The sequence below is a fragment of the Rhinoraja longicauda genome, chromosome 11 (assembly GCF_053455715.1).
Source record: "Rhinoraja longicauda isolate Sanriku21f chromosome 11, sRhiLon1.1, whole genome shotgun sequence".
NCBI classification, from domain to species: domain Eukaryota; kingdom Metazoa; phylum Chordata; class Chondrichthyes; order Rajiformes; family Arhynchobatidae; genus Rhinoraja; species Rhinoraja longicauda.
In genome coordinates, this window is record NC_135963.1 from 33,975,066 (window position 1) to 33,987,232 (window position 12,167).

The following is a 12,167-nucleotide window of genomic DNA, read 5'->3' on the forward strand; positions in this document are numbered from 1 at the left end:
GCTTGGGCCTTGCCTATATCCTCCCTCCTTCCAGTCTTGCCATCCTTTTCTTTAAATCCTCCATATCTCTACATCTTTCTTTCTATCTTATCCTCCCCTCCTTTTTCAACAGAGCGAAGTAATGCAGGACTAGTTTTTTTCCACAGACGATCAGCCTGCTTGTTTTCACAGTCCCCACAGTTCACTGCCAACAAACCCTGTCACCTCACTGGTAGTGGTAATTGAGGAGTGGCTTGTTCATCCCCGTTTAGCTCAGGAGTCAAAGAGTGAGTGGTGAGGGTGACATCATGGTATGGTGGCAGAGGTCATGGTGGGGAGATCGGGAAGCTAATTGGGTGCTTGATGTGTCCAACTGTGAAGGCCTATGGAAGATTTATGCACCTAAATAATTCTGCAGCACACCAATAATTCTTTAGCTCGCAATGCATTCTTAGCGTTTTTCTCAAGGGGGGTTAAATTAACAGCTCGTCTCCCTCAAAAAACATTAATGATTATTTTCTGAGATCAATTTCATACTGAACAAAAAATAGTTGTTTTTTCTGCTCTTGGATGGATACAAGTGCCAGAATGCACTAGATCTATTATTTTCTCATGTTTTTCTGACACACAAGATGATATTGCCCACTGAATCTATACCAGCACCCAGATCAATCCCACTCTCCTTATTTCTCTGCAACCTATTTCCTCTCTGCTGCCATCAACTCCTCTCAGATTCTCCTACCACCCACCTGTGGGACAGTGACCAATGATCTGAGTAATCATTGTGCTGTTTGGTTGGGAAAACAACACTGGAGCATCTGAGGGTAGTGGTGGAAGGATACCTTTCTGAGACCCATGGTACTGTAGGGATCGTTGCTGGGACCTTTATTGCTTGTGATATATATTAATGACTTGGATGCGAATGTCGAAGGTATGATTGAGATTTGTGGAAGACATGAAAGTTGGTATGGTATAGATGCGAGGAAGGTCATCTCAGGCCACAGTAGATCAGATGGAAATATGGCGGATGGAATTTAATTCTGACACTGAGGTAATGCATTTTTGGGAGTTAAATAGAAGTAGAACATATATGCAGTAAATGGTAGGGTGCTCAGGAATGTTGATGAACAGAGGGACCTTGGGGCTCGTCCATAGTTCCTTGAAAGTGGTAACGGAGGTGGTGAAGAAAGCATATGACATGCTTACCTTCACAGGTTTGGCCATAGGATATAAAGGTTGTGTTAAGCAACTGGGCCAAACACTTGTTAGACAACACTTGGAACACTGTTCAAGTCAGCACAATGTAAGAAGGAAGCGGTTTGCGCTGAAAGAATGTAGAGGAAATTCATCAGGATGTTCTTTGGAATTCAGGATGTTAGTTATGAGGAGAGATTGGATAGGCTGGGCTTGTTTTATCTGGAGCAGAAGAAGCTGACAGATGTCCTGAAAAATTATGAGGTAGATAGTGGGATTTTTTCCCCATGGTAGATGTATGCAAAACAATAGGATTTAACGTGATAGGAAGGAGTTTTCAGAAGGATTTGAGGGGAAACATTACACAGCTGCATATAATTATATACAATCACTATGTTTAAGAGACATTTAGAGAGGTACTTGAATGGGCAATGCATAGAAGCATATGTACTTAATGCATGCAACTGGGATTAGTATAGATGAGTAAAAAGTGTGGCTTGGGCATGGTTGGCTGAAGGGCCCATTTCTGTGCTGTACAACATTGAGTCTATCTGCAAATTCCACACAGACAGAACTGGGGGCTGGAATCAAATCCAGGTCTCTGGACACAGCACAATCATCTAGCAAAGAATGCACTGTTTTGCTGCACGATCCAATTAAATAGCATCATTGAATAAATGAGGAATTGGAAATCAATTGAGAGTTCATAATATACTTGTAAATCAACTTTTCTTTTAATTTATAATATAACTTTCTTGGTTCCAAAATGTTATCAAGATGGGAAAAGAAACTTACTGAGGAATTGTTCAGAATTTCCCAACACAGCTGAGGCATTGAATGCATCGTTAGATGTATATTTATGGTCTGTGAACTGTATTGTGCAAATTTTGCTGTAAAATAAATTATATTATGAGAAAGGAAAAAGATGTATAAAATTAATTGGGAAGGTTCTGGATGAATTATCATTCCAAATGGTATCTGAATCCTATGGTTGTAGTGTGAAACCAGCTATATTAAATTTATTTTATAATTTGTCTTAATTTATTCAGGCTTAAAGTTTCTGGATACGACTCATAATGAACTGGAATGTGTCCCTCCAGAATTAGCGGGCTTGGTTTCATTAGAACAGCTTTATTTGAGACATAACAGGCTTCGCCACCTGCCAGAGTTTCCATCCTGTAAATATCTGAAGGTACTTTGAGAATACTATCATTTTAATATATTTTGTAACTATCTCCAAGTTGCTAGTATGTTTTGGGCTGTTACCTGTATAGATCTATTCTCTCGTCTATGTTAAGGCATTAAAACTAAGCTTTGACATCTGATGCCGTTACTACCATACTTTAAATTTAAAATTTAATAAAGTTCATCTCACTTTTGAAATTGTTAGAAGGTCAGTGGGAAGATTTGAATGATACGGATTTACAGCTCAGGTGTTTGAGCATTATATGAATGAGTAGACATTGTCTAAATCCATGTTTGTGATGTTAAATAATCTACTTATTTTTCTGTCTGTGGTCTGACATAGTAAATATTAATGGCATCCATATTTATAGATTTGAAAAATGTTATCCAGTTTTCTATTTGGAATATCTTCAAAAACTAATGTTTATAGTTTTGTGCATTTCCTGTGTCCTCTGGAAGGAAAAACAATCTGATTAATAGGTGGTTAAAAATAACATCTTATAATATAATTGAAATGAAATATTATGCCTGTGCTGGATTACATGTACTTTTACAGTAGTTACCAATTGTACTGTTGCCTCTGCACTTCAGGAACTGTATGTTGGAAATAACCAAATAGAGTATTTGGGGTCAGAGCACTTGCAACCTTTAAGTGCCATCAGTGTATTGGAGCTCCGTGACAATAAACTGAAATCACTGCCCGATGAAATTCTTCTGCTTCAAGGTCTAGAACGATTGGACCTCACAAATAATGATATTTGCAGGTATGTTTTTTTAGTTCAGTTTTGAGATACAGCACGGAAATAGGCCCTTCGGCCCACCGAGTCCACACCGACTAGCGATCCCCACACATTAACGCTATCCTACATACTAGGGACAATTAAATTTATACCAAGCTGATTACCTACAAACCTGTCCGTCTTTAGAGTGTAGGAGGAAACTGGAGCACCTGGAGAAAACCCATGCAGGTCACAGGGAGAACATACAAACTCCATACAGACAGTACCCATAGTCAGGTTCGAACCCGGGTCTCTGGTGCTGTGAGGCAACATCTCTACTGCTGTGTTACCATGCTGCATACGATAGTCATTAAGGCATGCTATCTTACTTTTCTTTGGCACCGGGGTGAGTGGTCCTCTTAAGCAGATGGGAATCTCATAATGGAGTTGGGAGAGGTTAATGATGTCTGCGACTATTCCTGCCATTGGGCTTCTGAAGCCAAGATTGGGGACTCCAGGACAATTGTTTTGCATGGGTTCACTTGCAGGAAAGTTGATCTGATTTCTGTGACAGTAGACATGGGTGCAACTGAGACTATCGGTGACTGCAATGTTTGCCCCAGCACCAGCTCTCGCAAGCTACCTCTCCACACTGACCATGGGGTGGTCCATTGCTGCAGGAGGGCCAGTGGTGGGTTCCTAACACAGCGAGTGTAGCAGTGGAGAGAGCAGGGGTACCTAATATAGGCTGCTGTCAGTAATGCATCAATATGATATTTGTTACTGTGAATGCATCCTGGACACTAAAAGAATTACCAGCTTATCTGGAAGTAGGAATAATATGACACATTATGCTGTGCCATTTTGTTTATTGAGATCGTAGGTGCAATTGGACCAGCTGTGGCTATAAGGTAAGGTCAGTAAGAAGTGACCTACTATGGCGAGTGACTCACCAACTGACACCCCATTGCCTTTCCACCATCCATAAGGCCTAAATCAGGACTGTGATGGAATGTTATCCACTTGCCTGGATGGGTGCATTTCCAACAACTCTTGAGTGGCTTGATGCCATCTGGCTTACTTGCTTAATATTCCATCAATCACTCAATCATTCATTGCCTCTACTGCAGGCTCATAGTGGCAGCAGTTCACACTGACGTTACTCATTTTGGCAAACCTATGATCTCCTCCAGCAAGACAAAGGTAGAAGGTAACATCCCATTAGCTGGTTTCCCTCATAGTTACATACCATCCCAATTTGGAAATATATCAGTATTCCTTTTGTCTAATTTTTGGAACTCCCTACTATAGCAATGAGGGAGTACTTTCACTACATGGTGGTTTCAGATTGAATCGGGAGAATCAATCTATTGATCTGAAGAAAGGCCTCGACCCGAAACATCACCCATTCCTTCTCTCCAGAGGTGCTGCTTGGCCGTTGAGTTACTCCAGCATTTTGTGTCTACCCTGATCAATCTATTAATATTTATACAAAAATCCCATAAATAATTAGGATGTAACATTTGCTGGAAAATCTCTTGTTCATTCATGAAATGCTCTTTGACATGCAGCTTGCCGTATCAACTAGGAAATCTTCCAAATTTGAAATCTCTCTTGCTGGAGGGCAACCCACTGCGTTCTATTCGCAGAGACATTATTAATGTGAGTAATTCCATATTTTATCATGTCTTCTTTATTAATTGTCATTGTGATTGATTATGATTTGTAGAATACCTGAAGGATTAATGTTGGTGTGCCAGATTTTCATAGCAACAAAGATAGACTCAAAATGCTGGAGTAACTCAGCGCGTCAGGCAGCATCTCAGAAGAGAAAGGATGGGTGACGTTTTGGGTCGGGAACCTTCTTCAGACTGCAGGTAGAAGGGAGGTAACTGGAGGTAAGGAAAGGCCAGAATAGAAAAGGGCCAGCAACAGATGACCAAGGAAGAGTGGAGCCCATAATGGCCCATTGAAGGCTGGGGCAGAGGTGATAACAAAGGTATACAAGGATGCAAACAGTGGAACTGGTAGGACAACTAGGATGGGGGAGAGGGGGAATGCTGGGGGTTACTTGAGATTAGAGAAATCACCATTCATATTGCTGGGTTGTAAGTTGTCCAAGCTAAATATGAGGTGCTGTTCCTCCAATTTGCGTGTGGCCTCACCCTGACAGTGGAGGAGGCCCAGGACAGATGGGTCAGTATTGCAATAGGAAGGAGAGTTAAAATGTTTGGAAACAGGGAGATTGTGTAGGCCAAGGTGGACTGCGCTTGTGTTCAGCGAAACGATTGCCCAGTCTCCGCTTGGTCTCGCCGATATATCGGAGCCCACACAGAAAACAATGGATACAGTAGGTGAGGTTGGAGAAGGTGCAAGTGATCCTCTGCCTCTCCTGAAAGGACGGTTGGGGACCCTGGATGGAGTCAAGGGAAGATGTATAAGGACAGGTGTTGAACTCTCTGTCTACTCCCTTTCCTCATGGTCACCCACCTACTCTCTTCCTGTACCTTAGGTATGGCCACCTCACTATAACTCCTATCTATGAAGCCTTCAATCTCCATGATCCAGAAGTCATCTAACTGCAGCTCCAGTTCTCTGACGTGGTCTGTAAACATGTAGGAAAAAAAACTGCAGATGCTGGTTTAAATCAAAGATAGACACAAAATGCTGGAGTAACTCAGCGGATAGACACAAAATGCTGGAGTAACTCGGGAGAGAAGGAACTCAGGTCGAGACCCTTCTTCAGACAGTGGTCTGTAAGCAGCTGCACCTGGACACACCTCCCACAGGTGTAGTCATCGGGGACACCAGCAGTTTCCCTACTTCCTTCCCCACAGGCTGCAGAAGGACATTGCACCATTCTACCCGCTACCTTGACTGCACCGAAGGAAGACACAAAAAGCACGAATCACACATGACAGGTTACACAACAGGCTGTATCTTGACCTCCTGCCCCCTCCCCTCCCCTCCCGTCCCCTCAGAAGAGACAGAAGCAGATCTACAATCACACATTACAATTGCTCCACACTTTTAAATCTCTATTCTGACTGTACACTGTAAATGGCTTGATTGTAATCATGTATTGCCTTTCCGCTGACAGGTTAGCACGCAACAAAAGCTTTTCACTGTACCACGGTACATGTGATAATAAACTAAACTGAACTGAACTTAGTTCCTTGAAGGTGATGTCTTAGGGGTGGTAAAAAAGGATTCTGTACATTGCTTTAATTAGTCAGGGTATTGAGTATAGAAGTTATCATATCATATCATATATATACAGCCGGAAACAGGCCTTTTCGGCCCTCCAAGTCCGTGCCGCCCAGCGATCCCCGTACATTAACACTATCCTACACCCACTAGGGACAATTTTTACATTTACCCAGCCAATTAACCTACATACCTGGTTGGGACATAAGTTGGGACATTATTTTGCAGGTGTACAAGATGTTGGTGAGGCTGTATTTGTGTTCAGTTTTGGTCAGTCTACTCTCGGAAGGATATCATTAAACTCAAAAGGGCATGAAGACATGAACAATAGGGAAAGATTGGACAGGCTAGGACTTTATTCTTTGGAGCGCAGGTGGCAGAGGGGTGATCTTATAGTGGTGTATAAAATCATGAACAGAATGTATAGGGTGAATGCATAGTCTTTTATTCAGAGTAGGATAATCAAGAACAAGACATGGGATCGATGCGTATGACTCTGATTCTGTGTCTTTTTTACAGAGAGGAACACAAGAACTTCTCAAGTACTTAAGGAGTAGGATGGAAGGTACATAAGCGACTTCAAAAGGCTACATAAGTAATTTTCAAGTGTAAATTTATTGAAAATGAATCCATTTTTTTGGAATGTTAACATAGGGATTTTTGGCTTGAATTTTTCTAGCTCGCTAGCTAGCTAATTGGAAGCAAGCTTCCTTATCATGGGTGCTCACAATGGCCTTCAATGATTCAATGATACTTTATTGTCACATATACCTAGGTACGGTGAAACGCTTTGTTTTGCAGACAACCCGGTAATATATAGCAGACCTCTTCTAGGCAGTATACAATTTGGCGCCAACAAATTTGCAGACGTTCACTGAACAGTCTCTTCTACTGTTTACCCCTGCTGGGTCCCCCTTCATTCTCGGCACTGGTATTTTCTTCCCCAGATTGTGAATATTGCTGAAGATATCAAAGTCATTACCCATAAAACATCAAAAAACATGAATTTTCTTCCAATGTCACAGTATAAGACATGTGGACAAGGGAATGCCTATATGTGACAGTTGGGATTGCATATATTGAACCCAAGGCTCCTATGCTTTTCACCATCTTTATGAACAACATCCTGATGGAATCAAGAATATGTATAAGAAAATAACTGCAGATGCTGGTACAAATCGATTTATTCACAAAATGCTGGAGTAACTCAGCAGGTCAGGCAGCATCTCGGGAGAGAAGGAATGGGTGACGTTTCGGGTCGAGACCCTTCTTCAGTCTGAAGAAGTAACCTGCTGAGTTACTCCAGCATTTTGTGAATAAATCAAGAATATGTATCCTTGTTTACTATTAGACTATTTTACTTAACCATGATGTTTTGTTAGATAAAAGCAAAAAGCAATAAAGAGGCAACATTTAGTTATTGGGGGAAAACTGGCAGATGGAATTCAATGCGGATAAACCAAAATATTCTCAATTCAGGAGATGAGGAGTTCATGATAATGGTATTTAAGAATGCACGTGCACAATGTTAAAAGCAATAAAAATGACAATTGGAATAGTATCCTACATTGCACAGTAGAGGTATGAAATAAAGTGGCAAATGATGCTGGAATGGTGGAGAAGCTTGGTCAGGCCACACTGGGAGTTATACAGTGCCATCCATAATGTTTGGGACAAAGACCCATCATTTATTTATTCACAAAATGCTGGAGTAACTCAGCAGGTCAGGCAGCATCTCGGGAGAGAAGGAATGGGTGACGTTTCGGGTAAAGACCGATGCTGCCTGACCTGCTGAGTTACTCCAGCATTTTGTGAATAAATCGATTTGTACCAGCATCTGCAGTTATTTTCTTATACCCATCATTTATTTATTTGCCTCGGTACTCCACAATTTGAGATTTGTAATAGAAAATAATCACATGTAGTTAAAGTGCACATTGTCAGATTTTAATAAAGGCCATTTTTATACATTTTGGTCTCACCATGGAGAAATTACAGCATTGTTTATACAGAGTCCCCCCATTTCAGGGCACCATAATGTTTGGGACTCAGCAATGTCATGTAAATGAAAGTAGTCATGTTTAGTTTTTTGTTGCATATCCTTTGCTTGCAATGACTACTTGAAGTTTGCGATTCATGGACATCACCATTTCTTGGGTGTCTTCTCCGGTGATGTTCTGCCAGGCCTGTATTGCAGCCATCTTTACCTTAAGCTTGTTTTGGGGGCTAGTCCCTTCGGTTTTCTGTCCAGCATACAAAAGGCATGCTCAATTGGGTTCAGATCGGGTGAGTGACTTGGCCACTAAAGAATTGACCATTTTTTTAGCTTTGTAAAACTCCTTTGTTGTTTTAGCAGTGTGTTTAGTATCATTGCCTTGCTGTAGAATGAACCGCCGGCCAATGAGCTTTGAGGCATTTGTTTGAACTTGAGCAGATAGGATGTGTCTATACACTTCAGAATTCATTATGCTGCTACCATCAGCAGTTTTGCATTAATTAAGATAAGTTAGCAGTACCTTCAGCAGCCATACATGCCCAGGCCATAAGCCCCACCACTGTGTTTCACAGATGAGGTGGTATGCTTTGGATCTTGGGCAGTTCCTTCTTTTCTCTATACTTTGCTCCTGCCATCACTCTGATGTGTTAATCTTTGTCTCATCTGTCCACAAGACCTTTTTCCAGAACTGTGGTTGATCTTTTAAGTACTTCTTGGCAAACTGTAACCCGGCCATCCTATTTTTGCGGCTAACTAGTGGTTTGCATCTTCCAGTGTAGCCTCTGTATCTCTGTTCATTAAGTCTTCTGCGGACAGCGGTCATTGACAAATCCACTCCTGAAGAGAGTTTCTGACAGGTGTTTAGGGATTTATCTTTATTATAGAGAGAATTCTTCTGCTATTGGCTGTGGAGGTCTTCCTTGGCCTGCCAGTCTCTTTGCGATTAGTAAACTCACCAGTGCTCTCTTTCTTCTTAATGATGTTCCAAACAGTTGATTTTGGTAAGCCTAAGGTTTGGCTGATGTCTCTAACAGTTTTATTCTTGTTTCTCAGTCTCATAATAACTGGGACTTTCTTTGACTTTTGTTGGCACAACGTTGGTCCTCATGTTGATAAACAGCAATAATAGATTCCAAAGGCGATGGAAAGACTGGAGGAAAGACTAGGTGCTGAGAGGTTTCTTACACCTGCATTAAGGAGGCAATTAAACACACCTGAGCAATTACAAACACCTGTGAAGCCATGTGTCCCAAGCATTATGGTGCCCTGAAATGGGGGGAACTATGTATAAACACAGCTGTAATTTCCACATGGTGAAACCAAAATGTATAAAAATACCCTTTAATACAATCTGACAATGTGCACTTTGACCATATGTGATTTTTTTTTTTAAATTCCAAATCTCAAATTGTGGAATACAGAGGCAAATAAATAAATGATGGGTCTTTGTCCCAAACATTATGGAGGGCACTGTATGTGTTGTTTCGAGAATCAAACATCAGAAAATAAATCGTGGCCTTGAAGAGATGGAAGGCAAATTCACCAGAAATATTCCAGAACATGAAATCATCTTTAACTGTCTTGTATTTAAGTCCTCATCTCTATTTATTTATTGTAAACTTTGTCTTTGACTGCTAGTAACCTGAGAATAACGAATTGCAAGGCGGCACGGTAGCGCAGCGGTAGAGTTGCTGCTTTACAGCGAATGCAGCGCCGGAGACTCAGGTTTGATCCTGACTACGGGTGCTGCACTGTAAGGAGTTTGTACGTTCTCCCCGTGACCTGCGTGGGTTTTCTCCGAGATCTTCGGTTTCCTCCCACACTCCAAAGATGTACAGGTATGTAGGTTAATTGGCTGGGTAAATGTAGAAATTGTCCCTAGTGGGTGTAGGATAGTGTTAATGTACGGGGATCACTGGGCGGCACGGACTTGGAGGGCCGAAAAGGCCTGTTTCCGGCTGTAGATATATGATATGATATGATATGATATTGATCAAAGAACTGAAAAACCAAGTGTCAGAAGCTTTTTTTAATGCATGTGTGTTCATCACAAATATATTCCTTGATTTGTTGTGTTTTTGATTTGAACAAGCAGATGGCGAAGGTGACAGTGGCCCAGGAACAGCTATGACATTTCCAAGTGAATCTAATGCCACTGTCTACAACATAGGAACACACAAGGTGTTAGAATACAGGTATGTAATGTGGAAAAAGATTAAATTTGGTGATATTGAAATTTCTGCAGATTTATTAGTTTGTTCTTATAATGCGTACTTGATATAATGCCCAGTTTCACAGCAAAGATTCAACATAAAGTTTGCTTTCTCTCCCTCCCCCTGATATCCTCTCTATCACACTCTCCCCTTCTTTGTGCCTCTCTTCGTGTATCCCTGTCAAATTGGTTTGACGATAAGAGACAGGGTGGCAGTGGAGCATTGTTATTCAGATTGGATGTCAGTGATTAGTGGTGTGCTACAGGGATCATTGCTAGGTTAAGTATTTGGACAACAATATTGTTAATATGGTTTATGTCTGTGAATTACATAAAAATGGTGCTATGATGGACAATGAAGAAAGTTATCTAAGATGACAACACAATCTAGATGAACTGGGTAGTTGGGCCAAAGAATGGCAGATGGAATTTAGCTTGGATATGGGTGAGGCATTATATTTTGGGAAGTTAAACTACGGTAGGACTTAAATAGCAGGGCCCTGGGGTGTGTGATAGATGGAGAAATCCAGGAGAAAAGGTACATGGACCCCTGAAATTGGTGACACAAGTAGTTGGGGTGGTGAAAAGGCATTTGACACGCTTGGCTTCATTGGTCAGGGCATCAAGTACAATTGTTGAGATGCCATGATGCAAATTTACACATTGTTGGTGAAACCACACTTGGAGTATTGTGCACAGATCTGGGTGCCCAGCTTTAGGAAGGATATCAGAAGCTGCAAAGGGTGCAGAAAAGATTCACTAGGATGTTACCAAGGAGGGTGGGGGGGTATTGGCTGAGTTACAACGAGACTCTATAGGCTGGGGGGGGGGGGGGGTTCCCCAGTGTGTAGAAGGTTGAGGGGTGACTTTACAGAAATATATAAAATCATGATGGACATAGATAAGGTGAATGGTCACAGTCATTTTCCCATGGTAGGGAAGTCTAAAATAGAGGGCACGTTTTGAAGGTGAGAGGAAAGATTTAAAGGAGACCTGAGGGGAAACGTTTTCATAAATGGAACAAGCTGCCAGAGGATTATCAAGGCAGGTACAACTAGCTTGGATCGACATCTTGTTTACAATGGTGAGTTGGGCCAAAAGGCCTGTATATATATAACTATAAAACTGACTTTATACTCTCAATTATTTCAATATAGTTTCCGTCTATCATAAGCAACTCACAATATCCTTATTTGTTTTATCCAGATCAAATTTAATTCCACTTTTCAGGTGAAATTTTACCAGATAATTTCCACTTAACAAATACTTTAACCACTAGAATATAAATTCATTATTTTGCATTAACAGTAATAGATCTAAAATAGATTGTTCCCATGTTGCTTCCTTACTTTTCTGATCTGGATGACTATCTCTTTTACACGCAATTAGTTGCAGTTTTAAATTTAACATATGAGCTTAAAACTTTACGATGGGAAAGCATATTCAAGAGAAATGTAATATTTTTACCATATCTGTAAATACATATAATGTGATTTGCTGTGTAATTATTTAGGTACATGGCTAACAAAAGCCATCTGTTTTCAGACTTAGTGATTTAATGTTGCAGAATTATTTTGCATTATAAACTGTGGATTAAATAAAGAATGCATGGTTTATCAGCATTGATGTTCAAAGGAGGTTATGTTTTTGCTGAAGAGTAGCTTTTTTAAAAAAA

At 40.8% G+C, this 12,167-nt stretch overlaps 1 protein-coding gene across 1 annotated transcript in view; it reads left to right on the forward strand.

The window, feature by feature from the left end:
- Positions 1-12,167, forward strand: part of lrrc40 (leucine rich repeat containing 40) — a 51,829-nt gene that overhangs the window by 13,929 nt on the left and 25,733 nt on the right. Inside the window, exons 6-10 of the mRNA XM_078407984.1 lie at positions 2,223-2,365; positions 2,950-3,122; positions 4,649-4,739; positions 6,804-6,849; positions 10,376-10,475. Of these exons, the coding sequence (XP_078264110.1) occupies positions 2,223-2,365; positions 2,950-3,122; positions 4,649-4,739; positions 6,804-6,849; positions 10,376-10,475 (553 nt within the window). The remainder of the gene's footprint in view (positions 1-2,222; positions 2,366-2,949; positions 3,123-4,648; positions 4,740-6,803; positions 6,850-10,375; positions 10,476-12,167) is intronic.